Source organism: Syngnathus leptorhynchus, chromosome 10, assembly GCF_054491065.1.
Source record: "Syngnathus leptorhynchus isolate UIUO chromosome 10, UIUO_Slep, whole genome shotgun sequence".
Taxonomy (NCBI): Eukaryota; Metazoa; Chordata; class Actinopteri; order Syngnathiformes; family Syngnathidae; genus Syngnathus; species Syngnathus leptorhynchus.
Window position 1 is genome coordinate 5,958,236 of NC_141204.1, and position 18,345 is coordinate 5,976,580.

Here is an 18,345-nt window from a genome sequence, read left to right on the forward strand (position 1 = left end):
TGAAATCAATCATAAGTGGCCCGCTGAAGACTATGAATCATGAATCAAAAAGACTACGGATCATTATTTTGATTGTAAAGTAATTTGTTGCGTCTGAAGTTGAAATAAAAAAGATAAAATGGAGATTGATTTGATTTGGATTAAAAATCTGACATGATACATTAATGGTGCGCCTTATAGTCCGGTGCGCCTTATATAAGGACAAAGTTTTAAAATGCGCTATTCATTGAAGGTGCGCCTTATAGTCTGGTGCACCTTATAGTCCGGAAAAAACGTAGGTGAATTCAATTAGTTAAGAATCAACTGCAAATACATTACTGGAATTACCCAAATATCCAGTTGACGCCCATGAGAACACAAACAACAAAAATAAGATAGCAGGTCACACTATACACAAACAACAAAAATAAGATAGCAGGTCACACTATAACCAGACTTTCCTTGTCACATTGTGAGCAGACTTCATAAAAAAACATGCTCACCGGTGGTTTTTAGACTAGCCGGCACCCTGCTGAGGGGAAAATCACAATGCCACAGCAGTGGGGTTATGAAAATAAAAGCCATGGACTGTGCGAACCTGAATTACCAGTTTTGTTGATCACAGTTTCTGGCCCATGTGGGCTCACAGAATGTAAACGGCACCTACACTGCCATACATAGTAATTCACTTCAATAGAATGGGTTTATTGATGTTCACCATCATTTTAGATCCCCATTTGATCTAAAGGAAGAACCTTTCCTTCAATACTGAACCATTTTAAATGACCACACTCCATAAATCTGAAAGATTGAATGCTAGATACACCATGACAGGGAAATGACACCACCCCCGAAATGAAGTCTGTTCTGTGCTTATTATTATTTTTTCATATCTGCCATCTTATCTCACAGTGGCAGACACCTGAAGAAGCTCAGCACACACACACAGAAAGAGAATCAACCTCCCTGATCCATCGTGTCAAGTCAGTGTGCAAAGTACCCATATTGCCTCTCTCACTCCGAGCTTGCAACTTAATGGAACTGTATCGAATTGAGCTTCCTCGAAATGGACGTGCAGTGTTAAGCCATTTTTTTCCTCATCACTTATAAGAGTTATCAGGTGTCTCATTTCTGGGACACCATGCAATCAAAATACCCCAAAATGACAATCTCTAAGCAGTCGGGAGGGGCTTCCTGTCTCACTCTAGCTGACTTTGGTCGAACGATGGGGTGTGCCCTGAAGTGATGGTCGAGATTGATTCTTAATCGAATATCAGTTTCTTTGTAGCTGCTGTGTCATGTGTTCTCACTGAAGCCAATAGCCGAAGCAATAAAAAGCACTCCCTTGCAGCATGTATGAAAAATTAAAGAATCTTTCTTTCCAGTGACCAGTACGGCTTTTTATCCAGATTGCTGTTTGGTTTATCATTATAATCATTGGGTTATGGTTGTTGCTGGGCATTTCATCAGAGTAGCTTGGAAATAAATAGAGGATTTATAAATCTGCACCAAAATCTAGAGATGTTCTCATTTTATATAAATGACATGGTGTTGTTATACCTCACCTTTCCTGTGAAACCACTTTTTTTTCCATCAGTGACAATCATTATTCCTTCCCACTGTCATGCTGACTTCACAACCTTCATCGTATGGAGCGGACACATCATCATCTTTGAGATGAAGCGATGAGATGATCCCACGCAGACTCGCTCCTCTCACAACATAAATTATTTGTGATGCATTGCTTCAATAGGAACCTGTGCAGTGTCTTCTTTTAGGATGCATGAAGCATAATGGAGACGCTAGCTCGTTTGTCCGAGCTAAGCAAATAATCACTCGGCTGCAGAGTGGCAGTCGTGTGGGAGGAAACCTCCGGGGAAGCAGCAAACGGTGATTAGTAGAAAGCCTACACTTAAAAAACAGCATTGTTTTCCCCCTGAGCTGTTTCAAACAACTTTGGGGATGTTATTTCACATGACATCAGTCGTTAAAGTGGTTGGTGTTCCCTCAACTGCAATATATGCACCTCACACAAACGGGCTAGTCCTTCATTTCCAAAAGAATGTACTACCATGTCGAGTTCTTATGTCTTCCATAGTGTGTCGAGTAGCAGCAGCAGGAGCACTTTAATGAGAAGGCTTCTTTCTTTTCTTCTTTTTTTTCAACAACCTGCTGCTCACATCCAATTATACGCCATTCCAGCTGTTTTCTCCATTCCAACCGAGAAGGTCAAACTGCTTAGAATGGATGTCTGCAATCTGTGAAGCCTTAAAAGAGGAGTCGCGAGCTCATAGCGAATACGTGATCTCCATACATTACAAAACCAGTGATATTTTAATTGGGCTAAAGCTAAGGTATATAACTGGTTTGTTTTTTCGTCCCCATGGGTACAGTGGCACCTTGATTTATGAATGCCTTATCAAAATAATCTATTACAGGACCAGCACATTACATTTTGGACGTGTATCTAATACTGCAGTGTGGCCCATGTGGGATCAAGATATGGATAATGAGAATGCGAATAGACCAGAATCCTATTCTCCTAAGGCTCAAATCCTGTTGGTTTTTAATGACAGCGTAGGATCTCTCCAGGGTGCTGAAAGTGAAAGACCAACAGTACGCCACCAGGCTGAAGGAGGAGGCGGAGGGACACAAAGCTGAGGATGCACGTTTGCCCCCAGCAGCACACACGAGTGCCCCATTCCCCCCGCAGCAGGAGAGGAAACACCAACTTGCGGAGGAGATGCGCGCGCAAAACCTCTGATTCCACCTCCTCCCCCCGCCCCTTCCCTCTCCTCCCTCCTCTCTCACCAGGAGCATCCTTCCCCCTTAACATCCAAACACAAGCTGACGGGCAGCCCAGGCAAGAAGGCGCGTGCACACAAACACGCACGCACGGACGGTATTGACACAAGCCGGTCACGATGCACGGATCTCCCCACCGTGCAGGGACACGCGTGGGATTTATGGTGGTGCTGAACGCGCTGCTGCTGCTGCTGCTGGCGACGGCGACGCAGGCTGCGGAGAGACACTCCACGGAGCATGTTGTGGTCCAGTTGCACGAGGAGGCGCCGGAGGAAGAGGCGCACCAACTTGCAGCACAACATGGGTACCAGAGTGCTCGCAAGGTAGGATACTCGTACAAAGAAAGCCCCTGTATAGTAATAGATTTTGTTTAAAAATGATTTTCTTCAAAGCCTTCACAAGCATTTGTTTTGTTTTCCAATGCACTTCTGTGAAATGTGTTGACGTCACGTCTCACTACAAGGCAGACTGGGTTATTGGCAGCATGCCGACTGGACATAAATGTGACTCAAAGCAATTCTATTGCATTTTTCTATGTGAAAAATATATTTAAAGAAAGAAGCAGACAATAAACAAATAACAAATGCCTATGAAATAAACAATCCAATTGATTTGATAAAGGAAAATAAATCCAATGAAGAGCTAATAAATGGATAAATTGTACTTAATATAAAATACATAAAAATATGAAACAGAGCCTATATTTAAAAACGTTAGAGTAATACTAACATGGAAATAAAGGTAAATGGATGTTAAATGATTTTAAATAACTTAGGATTTATAAAACTAAATATTTTGTTATGGAAACAGTTAAGTGGTTTTACTCTATTCTCTTTATAAAAAAATGCAAAACATAGTCAAATATAATATAAAATACCTGTATCATGTTAATAATAATAATAATAATAATAATAATAATAATAATAATGATAATAATAATAATAATAATAATATAACATTTGTATTTTATCAATACAGACACAGCCTTACACATTCCCCATCTCCGCTTTACGCACATTCATAAGACACACATACGCACATAGACACACATCAATCCCTATATGTGACATTTTACTCACCCTGAAGACATGACATGGAATGTCTGGATAACATGTCTCGTATATGAACAAAACACTAACAAGGCCTCTATGATGGAGCAGAAGAAATGATGCCCCCGACCCTCCCCACTTCTGCCTTTAACAGTGTGTGGGCCTGTCAAAATGGACGTGTGTGAAATTGCTCATGGGGGGATGTTGCAGCCAGCGATGCGTACAGCACAAAATTTCCTCCTCTGACTCTGAATAAGAATCATGTTTATTAAAAATGTGTCAATCTGTACATCATCATTGTAACATTTGCTGAGCGGTATTCGTTTGATTGCTAGCTCATTTTCTTGGACAGTGGAGCCACCCCCTCCCCATCTTTCCTCCCTCCTCCCTTCACAGGTTATGTAATCGGCAGCTATATTTGTCTTGATGGGATATGCGCCATTAAACAATAGCTGCTTTGTTTGAACTATCTTTAAATGTTACTTAATTAACAAGACAAATGGACTTATGTGCAGGTCGTCTCGTTTTTATTTTTGAGAGCATATATGAAAAATAACAATTATCATCAACGTCATAGTCACAGGCAATACACCAGGCTCATCCGAGAGCGTTTAAATCAAAGATTGACCTGCCCCAACTTAGACGGTCTTCAAACATAAGGGGGTCTTTAATCTGGGCACTGTGCCTGAAGGGGAAAAAAAAAAGGAGTCATGCATCTCATTCCATTGCTCTCACCATGCATTAGGTTTGATTCTAACACCCATGCCTTAAAATAGACTCCCGTCTTTCTTTCATGAAAGCCTGGAAATCAGTGCCCTTTCTTCAACCTTTCTCCATTCTGACCTATTGTAGTGTGGCAATTACATGTCGATTGGGCCATGCTTTCAACCCGTTCTCATCCATCGCCTTTGTGCACCATTTTGTTTCTACTCAGGTGGCCTTTGGAAAGGGGCTCTACCACTTCTATCCTCAGGATTCTTCCAAGAGGCGGAGCAAACGCAGCGTTCGAGGCAGACAGCGGCTCCAGGAAGACAGCAGGGTAACGATGTGACATGTCTTAAGACCGTGACATTCAATAATTGCACAAGAATTGCTTCTTTTCGCCCAATACAACAAGAAACTATGAAAATCTTAAAAATGAGGGGCAGGCGGGAATTTTCTAAAAAATAGGGAAATACCCAATAGTCAATTTGCATCTGGGGCATCCAAGCATATTGCAGCGGAAGCCAGTGCCACTGCTCTAGCTCCGGCGGAATAACCTCGTTTTGCCAATGGAAAGCCACCTAATAGCAAATTCAAGAAATAAGAAATAAAAAAAAAACACAATGATGCAAGAAGTGGCTTTCATTATTAACGTACTGTAAGACTAATTGAAATCAATAATAACATTGGCCCGTATTAATGGATATCACTGTCCTAAACGTTACTATAGGAACCAAAATAGGAATCAAATATTCATGAATTTAATTTGTTTCCATTGAATCAGATAAAATGTATGTTTGCCGCTCGTTATCCATGAGATTGATTTATTGATGTTATGATCATTTTAGCGTCAAAACCTCTGAGCTGCTGTGTGACTCATCTAAACTGTTTTTCCTCTGTTGAACGCCACTTAGTCACTCACAAACTCTGAATCATCCACTATCTTTTTATGAGGTGCCTTTTAAGAAGAGATTTCTGCAAAGGTTGTGTTTATGTGTTTTGTTCCCTTTGAAATTCTTGCTTTCAAACGCCTTCCTGTGAAGCTTTATGAGATAAGTGCTACTTAGTTAACCGTGGGTACAGCGATGACGCTGTGTATGCAGAGTAAATGACAGTTGTCTAATATGCGTTTGTTGTAAAAAAAAAAAAAAAAAGAAATAATAATTCGCAGTATGTTTGGATGATATGCAGAAAATTAAATTTGCACTGTGAAGCTTCAAGGAAGATATTTTCCTCCAACATTTTCTCTAATTAAATTATTCAAGGTATTTGATTAATTGCTTCAGCTGTAATTGACATTATTTTGGGGGAGATCTTTCAAAGTATAAACATTCACCATATGGTTATTTTTAGGCATGGGATATCCCTGCCATTTTGATGGGGTTGTGATATTCATCCTGTGTACGGCTACAGTTACTGGCTCTGATGCATGACTGATTTTATGTAGCCTGTATATCACGGTGTCGAGTGTTTCCCTGCCGTCCTCCTCCACTCAATAAAATATGCATTCTGCAAGAACACTGTAATACTCAAGTCCTTTAGAGCAACGCTAATGTTTAACTGCTTCAAAGTGCATTAAAATAAGCCAGTAACCAAACCATTAGTGGAGGAGATTTTAATTATCTTTAAAATGTCACAATGGCTTATACGGTTGTATTTTGTGCCTTCCTAGAAGCACCGAATGTACTGCAGGGGACGGTTATATTGATTTTTCTACTTTCCCCGAGAGGTTTGGTTGGAATGAAATAGTGGAGAACAATGACCCACTTCTTTCATGACTCCTTTACCTTCAATCTGTATGAGTCCTAAAATGCCCAGAGCTTGCTCTCCTGGAACAGTTACGCAAGCGGTCAGCAGGCTATTTTAGCTCAGGATTATAATTATAGACATTGTGTGAAAATTGAAGAGCAAATTATTTTGTCTTTATTTTTATCCTCCCTATTTTTGTCCATAGTTCTGATTTCAAACAATTAGCCTGTCTAGCTCGTTAAGCATAGAGACTATTTTTTCCCTTCTCCAAAAATTTGACATTTCCCCGTAAAAAACGTTTTAATGATTTTAATTGAAGACATCCTATGAATCCGTATACCAAGAGCGAGCATGTTTGAATTTTATCATTTAAAATGGTACCAGATTACAATGATAAATGTATAACCGGACCTTGTACTTAGAGTATACACATATTCAGGTTAACATACCATGTGCTAGCATGTTAGTATTTGCCGAATTCTAATGAGAAAAAAAGCATGAATGGCATACCAATGATTAACATTTAATCATTTTTATTATCTAGCAAGAAATGCAGTGTTTGTTTATATATTTTTTTAGTCTTATTTCTAGTTCCTGTTGAGTTTAGGCAACATGTAAACCAGTTGGTAAACAATGTCAAATAAATGCATTCACAATATATACTTTCAAATACGTATGTGGTATTTGGCGCTGTCATTTGAACGATCGTCTGATTGCGCTGATTGATGGCGTGTACTGTGCGCTTCCCGATTGCTCAGCGTACGCTGTAAAAAGATGAATAGGATTTAAAAGGCCATGTAGAGTGCTGCTCTATACTGCCTTATCTATCAGTGGCAGTAAAAAAACACCCACAATGCCTGTTTTTATACCCCGTTCACACCAAAAGGGATTTAGTCACCCGAATGTATGTGTCGAAGGACATTTTAAAGCCCTGACAAGAATTATATGTGTTTGTGTTTTGTGGACTTGAGGAACAGGCGACGACAAAAACAGCCTCTTTTGTCTTTTCCAAATGTAAAGAATCCCCGTCTGGATCAAGTAATGGCAAACAATCCGATGTTTGGTACATCATCACACTTTTTTTATTCTCAGGGTGAGCAAAGAGTGGTCTAATTGTGAATGGAGTTGCCTTTGGATTGGTGTTTTTGCTCACTTGGAGTTACTGTAGCAAGAAAAGGGCTTTTGCGCCGTTGTGGACATGAACACAGCTTAGCCTAGCTTTTTGGCCAATGGAAGTGGCAAATCTCATTCCTTTTTAAACCAGTACACAAGAGGACATTTATAAGGAACTGCAAGCGGATTTCCAAGGCTGAAAAATGTAAAATTGGCAAGGGCAATCAAAGAAGTACTTATTTCAAGCACAATTAAATTCACTTGAAGGCTGCAGTGGCTGAATGCTCTTTTGAAACAAATCTCCGGTCATGTCAATTTTTTCCAGGTTAAGAACATTCTGGACCAAGATGGCTTTGACCGTCAGAAGCGCGGCTACCGAAGTATAGATGACATGGACGTGAACATAAGTGACCCGCTGTTCACCAAACAGTGGTACCTGGTGAGTCACCACCCGGACCCGACCATTATAAGCATACATTTTTCCCCACAACTTCCACAATCAGTGCAGTTAGTCACACTTTAATTAGCCATGCCAATACACGGCTGCATGCGCAGTGCCCCTCTCGTTTAAGCCTGAGTGGCAAGTGTGACATTTACGGCTGCTGCAAGCTCGCTGCTCTTCATCAGTGGAACACAGCCCAAGCCATCTTTCGCGAGATGCGCTGTTATCTCTGACGTTACCTTCACCAAAGCATCCCACCCACATTTGTCCTCCTTGATATTGTTTTTTCTCTCTCCACCTTGAATGCTATGAGTCATGGATTCTTATTTTACGTGATTAGATTAACACTGGCCAAGCAGACGGGACCCCCGGGCTGGATCTTAATGTGGCTGAGGCCTGGCAACTGGGCTACACAGGCCAAGGAGTTACCATCGCAATCATGGATGATGGCAAGTTACTTTTGGGGTTACTTTTCACACTATTTATTAAGTACGTCTTAACATGTCTTTACAGAGCAAATAAAATGCAAACAGTATTATAATTATATCTTAGCTTATTTGAATACAATTTTACACCATTGGCAATATGACAAACACAGACAGACAGAAAGTGGATACGATCGTGAGGGTTCCTTTGGTAGATTAATATGTCAGTGATTGCCAATGTCAATCAAAACAAAGCATTATTAGCTTTGTCATGGCAGCATTGCCTTTGTGTTGAATCATATTACACTGTGTGGGGAAAATGAGGATTGTTTTTTTATTGTGATTTATGATGAATTATGATGCAAAACACAGAGGACGTTACTGTCTTAAATCACTGTGTCACATGATTAGCTGGCCGTGATATCCATGTCAAAATTGTATTTCAGGCATTGACTATCTCCATCCAGACCTGGCATCTAATTATGTGAGTACCTCGTTATTAAATTTGCAAAACTTTCCAAGCTCCTGTTAGGGAGCAGAGCGAGGGGGCGATCCAGTTGGCCGATGGCAGGTGCTTTCCGAGGCGCTGTCATGCCTGCCGGGTCTCCTTGTCATGCTTGGTGGAGGACGCAGGAGTGAGCTTTTGAGGACAGCTGAGCTGTATAATGCTAATGTCCGCGATGGCAGGCACGATGGCAGGCCGATCTGTCACCAGCGCAGATAACGGCAGGGTAGTGCATAATATGATGTTCTACCTCCAGCATACTGATAAAAGCTTAAAGGACAAGTGGGAGGATAACATAACAAGGAAATGAGAAATTATTTGGCCATAACGTTTGCAGCCAAAAACTGCATCCAACTACATGTTTGTGTTTTTGGGGCTTGTGCCTAGCTGAACCAGCAGATGACGCTGTGGCGACAAAAGCTTGATTTTTCATTTTTTCTTAGAATAAGTACTCGTAACACTAATATAACCATATATACATAAAAACAACTATAATAATACTGTTACAAGAATTACATTTTTAAATTGAATGAAAAGTTGCCATGTTTCCAAAATAAAGTTACAATGGGATGGGGAAAAAAATAATTACGTTAGAGCAGAACTTGCAATTGAACACTGCAGCAGAGGGTAGGAAGTAACATTGTAGGACCTTTATGACTGTCTTTCCACCATTTTGCATCAAAAAAATGCGACAGCGTAAATGTGCCATCTGTTACCTGAAATCCTGTGAACGCACCGATGCCAGCCTGCTCGCAGTAATAAAAAGCCAAGCAATGAGTCCCTCTTGGCCCATAAAAGTCAAGCCGCTTCATCCAGCTCCTATTACATCCTCCCGTGAGCCTTACTCCAGTGTTTGCCTCCTCAATTCTTGCCTGTGAACAGCGACCGGCCTTGACCCAAAAATGTCAGAGGGCCTTAGCGGGGGTGATAGAAGAGCATGCGCCGCTACCTTGATGGTACACAACACAACAACACACTTGTATTAGAGGACTAAATGAGACTGTGCCTTTTCGAACAATGGAGTCATTTTGATCATTTATGATGACTCAGTGTATTTCCACACTTATCTTTTCACCATTTGGAAAATAGGTCTACACCCCACAGTGATGATAAATACATCCCCCCCTTTTGTTTTCAGAGATAGTGCAAAGGACACAGAGGTGTGATATTTCAAAGTCTTCTAATAGGGTTACATTGTTGTCGGGAGGATGCTGATGTTGCCATGACGACGAGTTATGCTATCACACGCTTGTGATGTTCCTGATTGTTGTGCTGTTTGAAAAGATTGAAGAAGCGAGAAAGAAGCAAGTTCATTTTCATTCATTGGTGTCTTGACTCAGAAACTGTACACCAAGGACAACAAAGCTCAATATCAACTTTATAACTTCAGGACCAAATGTGTCTTTTTACATAACTATAAATTTCATGTAACATTCCAACTTTATTCCGCGCCAACATTGCAACTTCCGTCTATACATTTTCTGTAAGTCAGAATTTAAAATCAAACAGTTATTAACCAGTTTAAAAAGCATTTGCTTCTTATCTCATTATGTAAATAAAATAATGTGATTAAATGTTATCAGTTGTGATAACTGTCCCTTTTTGTATGTCCTCTCTGTTCGTCCCGTAATAGACGTTGATTTATGAGCAATGCTGCCCGCATTCAATCAATTTGAGTTTACTTTAGTACAGTAGATGGATGTGAGTAATACAACTACATTCACGATGTCTCCTGTTGCTTGTCATTTCCTTCTAAAATGAAAACATGTTTTATTTCATTTGGCATCTTATTTGGAACCAATAATGTCCTATTGGGGCTAAATGTTATGACTTGCTGAAAAATAGGTCATGACAAAATTGTTCGTAACAACACTTAGTTGTTGTATTGACAATTTATGTTAGCATATACATTGTTGAACTGTATAAAAATTACTGTAGAGTTTAAAGTCAGTGACACCTTCCCAAGTTAACCACCAGCACAAAATATGTTCGAGACCTTTGTTCACCTTTTTCAGTCATTAGATATGTTTCTCGAAAATGGCAGATCTGAAACTAACATTTCATAGACTGTAACTCGTTCTGAGAAAACAAAGGTTGCATGGGCAAAGATAATAACAGCCTGTGTTGAGATAATGATAGAGGTACAATCCAGTCAACATGGCTGCTAATTGATCTGATGCCTTTCCCCACTATGGGGATAATGAATACTTTGTCGTACTCATATATGAGGAATCAAACGGGAGTTCACAGCAGGCAGCACAGCCCTTAATGACACTATGTCCCAAGAAAGACATTTGTCCTCTTTTTTTTTTGCTGTTCTGTGGTTCTTTCGATTCCTATCACATTTTGGTCTCATACAATTCGGCCCCGCCTGGGATTGATTAGAATTTGTGCAACCCCCGTACTTCCTGTTGATTTGTTATGATTAAAGGCGTCACTGTTATATCTGCATGATAAATGTTGTCCTACAGTCAAGAGCGTATTATTTTACCTTGAAGACTTATTGATTCGACACATGGAGGTTGGTTTTGGAGTCATAAAGTGCTCCCCCGTCCCTCTATAAAAACACAGAATACCGTAACTTAAACACACATTTGGCAAAATAGATCAAGAGCTGAATAAAATATTCCCCGCTTTCTGTTTTCATATTATTCTCTTCATGAACACATCAATTTGGTCTTTTCAGAATGCAGATGCCAGTTATGACTTCAGCAGCAATGACCCCTACCCATTTCCACGCTACACAGATGACTGGTTCAACAGGTAGCTCACTCAGCCATCCTCTGTTTAGCCAAGCACACACACACACACACACACACACACACACACACACACACACACACACACACACACACACACACACACACACACGAATACACACTATGTTTTTGTGTGCTTTCCCTAGAGTCCAGCAGCTCTCGAGTGATTTTGTTCCATTAGGACATAATGGTGCAGTATACACAAAGCTATTGTTGTCTGAACATAAGAACACTAGAAAGCACAATACTTGTTTTTGCTGCCAAGATACAGTGGATAAAGAAGGCACGTTCACGCTTAGGCGACCTTGTTCCTGATAGTGCTTTATCCCACTTGCCTTGTCCCTCTGCGACTTGTGAAGACGGGAGAAATATAGTCAGGGGTGTAGAAATGTGTGTGCAGGGTTTGTCAGCGCGGCAGCTCTGAGACTGGCGAGCGCGCAACTCGGCTAATCAGCCGGCTGTTATAAATAGCTTCCTGTCAGTGGCAAAGGATGCTGGGAGAAATGGGGTCGACTCTCTGCAAGGTCCCTGTGGGAAGCTGAGGGATGGAGGCGAGAGAGACGTAACACAAGCACACACTGATTTGGAGCGAGACAAAAGTAGAAACAATTCTTTAATCTTAACATGTCAGGGTTTCATCAAAATACCACAAGTTTGAAGAATTCAGTATCCCTTTTTTCTAGCCTTGTTGGAATTTAGAAATTCTTCCTAATCCCGTGTGTTGCTCCTTCCTGTCACCAGTCATGGTACTCGATGTGCCGGGGAAGTATCAGCGGCAGCCAACAACAACATCTGCGGCGTGGGAGTTGCCTACAACTCCAAGGTGGCGGGTATGTGTCGTGATGCCGGGGATGAGCGGAATAATGTGTGGAAGCGGCACTTGTAATAACGCTATGATGGCTTCACAGATCTCCCGCAGGTTTCATTTCCTTTCTTGTTCACACGCCAGGTATTAGAATGTTGGACCAGCCATTCATGACGGACATCATCGAGGCCTCGTCCATCAGCCATATGCCTCAAGTCATTGATATCTACAGTGCCAGCTGGGGGCCCACTGATGATGGCAAGACCGTGGATGGACCCAGAGAGTTAACCCTTCAGGCTATGGCTGATGGCGTCAACAAGGTAAGGCTTGGATTTTCTTTGAAGGAGTCATTGGTTTCCAAGACACATTTGAGTTTTTCCCGGCACAAACGTCCAATTGTCTGATTGACGTATTTCTGTGTCGACGGTGTAAAAACATCCCTTAATTGTCCTTACCAACACAATACATGGTGTATTTTTTTTCTGGTGAATGAGAAGCAGATCCCATCCACGTGACAGTAGCCAGGCTAAGATCCCCTCCACCCCCTTCTGCGGAAGACGTACACACATGCACACAGACTGTTGCCATGCTAACAGTGCCACTGCCTATTACTAGACTGATTAATCATCCTGGTGGACTGCGCTCAGGCAGGTGTAGGCTTCTCTAAAATGACCCAGGCTTCCCGGAGCTGAGGAGCCACAAAGCTGGAGGCGTACTCTGTTTGTGTTCAATAATAATAATAACAATAATAACGAATGGTTTGTGGAATTTTGTGAGGAAGGAGGAAATAGTGCAAATTTGCTTTGTGCAATTTTTTTCTTTTTTCTATTTGACATGAAGACTTTTACGTAGTTGTCGCCCCTGAGACAAACCGACTCATAGATTTTTATCATATACATAAATCAGCCGGAGCTTCTTGCATCCTGTAATTAGTAGCACTATGTAATTCCAATTATACATTCCACCCACGACATCCCCCTAATCAAAATCAGAACTCTTCTATTCACCCGTCTCGATCCAGGGGCGAGGAGGCAAAGGCAGCATCTACGTGTGGGCATCGGGAGACGGCGGTAGCTATGACGACTGCAATTGCGATGGTTACGCCTCGAGTATGTGGACCATCTCCATCAACTCGGCCATCAACGACGGACGCACGGCACTGTACGACGAGAGCTGCTCATCCACACTGGCGTCCACCTTCAGCAACGGACGCAAGAGGAACCCTGAGGCTGGCGTTGTGAGTGTTTATGTTGAAGTGGACACAAATGAGCTCATAGTAGTACTATAGTCAGTAGTACAAATAATTACATCAATTTTAATCAAGATTGTAAAATAATACAAAAATGTCTAAGATCTAAGAATTTTACACTATAATTGAAAAGATTAAGCTTATTAAAATTATCAGTGTTTTTATGCAAATTTGCTAATGTTATGATAACTGGCGGAATTCAGATCAATATGGGAAGAACTACTCATAAATAATAAAAACTCACAATTTTACAAAAACATTATATTAGAAATGCATGTGTGTGAATTGGTTATTAATAGACAAAACTAGGCTTTTCCCCGTGTACAAAGGCAGCCTTGTTTGTATTTGTGATTATGCAAATGACCGCGAGCTGTTGACAGAGTCAGGGTCCTCCCCGGGGTTCTCTTTCTAATTGCAGTCAGGCTGTTATTCCAACTAATTACGCACCGAATGCCACAAATGAAGGTTGAGTCAATAAATATTAACATAACTTGTGTACTGGCAGGTTAATGGAACAGAGAACTACTTCTACATCCATCTTTTTTTTTTAATCTCTTAAGAGTCAAGACATTGTTCATTTCTTCAGCTCTTCAACACAGACAGTAACAATTTTGCTTTACATGTAGGCCACCACCGACCTGTATGGAAACTGCACTCTGCGCCATTCCGGAACATCAGCAGCAGCTCCAGAAGCAGCTGGAGTTTTTGCTCTGGCTCTTGAGGCAAAGTATGTGCTGTCTCTGTTCTTATGTTATCTTACCGTTTTGTAGTATAAGGGCATATGGATGTTGTGGATTATTTCTTGTTGTTGCTGTTAGTTGTTTTTCTTTATTTCCACCACCCATTTTGACTATCAAGGTTTTTATTTTCATTGTTCAAGCACTGGCGGAGCAAGGAGTTTTATATGTTCCTTTTGAGGAACAGGTGGAAATGTTGAAAACAATTCTTGAAAAAAAGAGAAAATGCTCAAAAATCAATTATTGTATCTGTCGCAGGCAGATGCCGCGAACCCAAGTGTCCTCCTGTGTCCTCCTGTCCGTGTCTCTTCAACTATTTCATTTAATGTTATGTCCTCATGTAGTCTGCTGTCCTTGTATAGTCTTGTCCTTGTCCTTGGGTTCAGATGAGATTCAATGAAAGTATTTCCAGTTTTTCATGTCCGTCTCTGTTGAATATAAAGGCACATGTTCATTCCACTCAATAATCTTTTCAGTCATTGTATTCAGTCAATTTATTTTTCCGTAGTTTTCAAAAATACACATAAATACTGTTCAAATTGCCTTTGCGCACAAAACACAGTACATGACAGGTACGCAGTAACATTGCGTAATTAATTGAAAAGTAAAAACTGCAAAAGGGATTCTGTGAGAAACCCCAGCGAAGAACCTTTCCTTCCTCACCGATGCTTAATTTATCACGTGAAAGCGCTGACAAGAATCTGCCCACCATTAACAGACACCCGCTTAGCGTAGTTGTGCAAAGAAACCATTGTTTGCTCTGCACACATGATGATGATGTCGCTGTCGGTAGTGAGTGGATGCACCCGCCTCGTCAAAGCGTTTTTACTCTTGAATCATGTGACGGCAGGAAAACAAAGCAATTACAGTAGTTGCTGGACGCATGTAACCAACAAAAGAAAAACTGATTATAACCAATGATCTCAGTTCATTATCGCGACTGTTTATGTGGAACTGCTGAGCTCATTTGAACTACATTAACTACACCGCTAACCAAAACAGCAGCACCTATAACGTCTGCACAATATTGAAAACGATCTGCATCAACAATAAAAATCTATGCTTAAAATTCATTTTCAGTACAGAATGTAAATGTTATGACCTAAAAAATCTCCTATGATTTTTTTTTTTCTGATACCGACAAACTCCATACAAATTTCACTGTAAATATTAATTTCTTCTCCCTCTCTGCCCCCAGCCCCGACTTGACATGGAGAGACATGCAGCACCTCTCAGTGCTGACCTCTAAGAGGAACCAGCTCCACGACGAGGTCCACCAGTGGAGGAGGAACGGCGTGGGCCTCGAGTTCAACCACCTGTTTGGCTATGGCGTGCTAGATGCCGGCGGCATGGTGAAAATGGCCAAAGAGTGGAAGACGGTGCCCGAGCGCTTCCACTGCGTTGCTGGATCCATCCAGGAGAACCAGTAAGTCCCATTTCAGAAAAAAAATAAACGTATAGACTGAGGCCTCCTCTCAAAACGTTTTAAATGAATGCTATCTAATAAATTAAGAAATGGGAATATGTCCCTTTTATTGAAACCGGAATTTTAGTTTTTGACAGTGATGTTCATTTGTCGAATTCGCTTTGAATATCGATATCCACTCTTTAAACATAAGGACTACAAAAAATTGTGATGGCCAAAATTTTGAGAGCAACACACCACTGAAATCTGTTTCTTTCTTTCTACCTATTGCTAGAGCAGCTTTGTTCCATCTCAACTATCTCATTTACCTGCTGGCCTCCCACTGTTCCTCTGTTCGGTTTTGCGTTAACCTTTTGCCCCCCCCCCCCCCACACACACATACCCCTCTGCTCTCGTGGACTCCCCTCTTCACAGCTTTATTCGACAGTGTGACTCAGAGAACCCTCATGTGGGCTGGCGAATGCTTTCCTCTGGCCTCTTGCCTCTTAATTGGCTTCATTAGAGACCCTTAAATGGTCTGGCCTGGAAGAACTGTCAATCACGCAGACTTTGATGAAGGTTGCTTTGTCACAGCATTGTGGGCTTCTGCCCACACTCTGCTCATTAAGGAAACCTCCACTAATGAAATTGTTCCAAAACGAAAATAGAAGACAAGTGGCTATAGAGATAAAAAAAAAAGGAAATAAAGTAAGCCATAAAAGCGATGAAATAGTCTTTAGAAGGAACAGACGCTAATGGTAATGTCTCGTCTTTTGCATGCTAATTTTACGTAAATGGAGGCTATGTTATGCGTCACATTTTTCCTCATCTCGCTGTTCTACACAGCAGCACCACCACGGGGGCCGCTCGGCCGCCCCTATTGTGCTGGAGAAATAATTACAACAAGGCCACCTCCGATGAGAGCGTCTCTGTGGGGGAAAGCAATAAACATCAACAAAGCCCCGGCCAGCGCACACTACGCCACCGCTCTGAACTCTGATCAGATAGCGGGGCTGGCTGACTTACTTGGCTGGAGAAGAAGTTCTTATTATCAGAGGAGCTGACATGCTGGGCCACATTGTGTGACTACTTTGTTTTTAATCTCCAGTGCCGAAGTGTTCTTCTTTAAAGAGGAGAAATCGTACTAGGTAGTTCATAGTTCGTAAGGTCATTTGTACTATTGAGCCATCTCGTAATCATAAGCCCGCTTTGGTAAATGTTCACTACAATTGAGGACGTATCTATGTGCAATGGTACCTAATGAAGTGTCCAAGAAGCATATATTATGATGCTCCTGCTACTGAGGTCGCTTGGGCGAGCTCAGCCGTCTTTCGACCGCTCCCGTTTGAAGCTGCCGGCATTGTGAGCCTAAGCTTCTAATGTTAATAAGGCTCCACTGCAAGCTGCTTCCCCGCTGTGTCCTTGCTCCTGAAGAGATGGGAACAGTGGCTGCTTCTTGTTCTTGGAAAAAAAAACTGTTTTCCACGGTTTTCAAAACAAGCCCATTCTCGGAATATGCGGGGACTAATCTCCTTATGCACTGCAAAGGCAGGATTCACTTTAACCTGTTCGGCTTGCATCTGACAAATGGTTATTTGCATTTCATTTTGGATTTCACTGACAGAAAAAGTAAGCAAAATATGTTATTCATGATATCATCTGCTTAAGATAGCTAAACCATCAATTTGTCATTTTTCTCCAGTAAAATCCAGTCCGGCAACAAGCTGGTGCTGGCCATCACCACCGAAGCCTGCCAGGGCAAGGACAACTTTGTCCGCTACCTGGAGCACGTCCAGGCGGTGATTACGGTCAACGCCAGTCGCCGCGGTGACCTCAACATCAACATGACCTCGCCCATGGGCACCAAGTCTATCCTGCTAAGCCGACGGCCCCGTGACAACGACTCCAAGGTGGGCTTTGATAAGTGGCCCTTCATGACCACGCACACCTGGGGCGAGGACCCGCGCGGGACCTGGGTCCTGGAGGTGGGCTTCCGGGGCGACGAGCTCCAGCGCGGCGTCCTCAAGGAATGGACGCTTATGCTGCATGGAACACAAAGTGCCCCTTATATAGACCAGAAAGTGCGCGACTACCAGTCCAAGTTGGCCATGTCCAAGAAGGAGGAGCTGGAGGAGGAGCTTGACGAGGCTGTGGAGAGAAGTTTGAAGAGCTTGCTGAGGAAAACCAACTGAAAAATCCTCCCTCGACCGCCTGCATGTGTTTCTCTCATCGCATCCCGTCTTGCGTATTTTGTTCTTGCTCCCTTTTCACTCTGCTTTATGTATTTTCAGTTTCGACCTTCAATGAATGTTTAACAATAAAAGTACCGTATATCCTTCAGTAATCTCCTCCAAGAAACGATATCATTATTTTTACACGTTGTAGATAAACCAAAAGGCTCCACTCTTACGCTTCAATTCTCCCACACCTCTCGTCTCTCCTGCCAACTGTTGTACAGGTCGTGACTGTAAACTGATTCCGTGTCATCCTCCTTCAAGTTTCTGTTGATATTTTTGTGACATGCTCCAATTGTACAAACGAGGAGAGGAATGTGTGATTTATTTGCAGCCTGTGCTCCTTCGTTTGTATTTCATAACCTTTGATGTACACTATAATAAATC

General features: G+C 41.7%; 1 protein-coding gene across 1 annotated transcript; it reads left to right on the forward strand.

The window, feature by feature from the left end:
* The first annotated feature begins 2,903 nt into the window (after positions 1 to 2,903).
* On the forward strand, positions 2,904 to 18,304 carry pcsk2 (proprotein convertase subtilisin/kexin type 2). Its single transcript, XM_085922585.1, has 12 exons — positions 2,904 to 3,107; positions 4,768 to 4,872; positions 7,723 to 7,836; positions 8,180 to 8,288; positions 8,711 to 8,748; positions 11,456 to 11,532; positions 12,270 to 12,358; positions 12,478 to 12,653; positions 13,355 to 13,570; positions 14,209 to 14,309; positions 15,518 to 15,745; positions 17,427 to 18,304. The coding sequence occupies exons 1-12, from the start codon at positions 2,904 to 2,906 to the stop codon at positions 17,914 to 17,916; spliced, it is 1,947 nt and encodes a 648-aa protein (XP_085778711.1). The 3' UTR covers positions 17,917 to 18,304.
* The last annotated feature ends 41 nt before the right edge of the window (positions 18,305 to 18,345 follow it).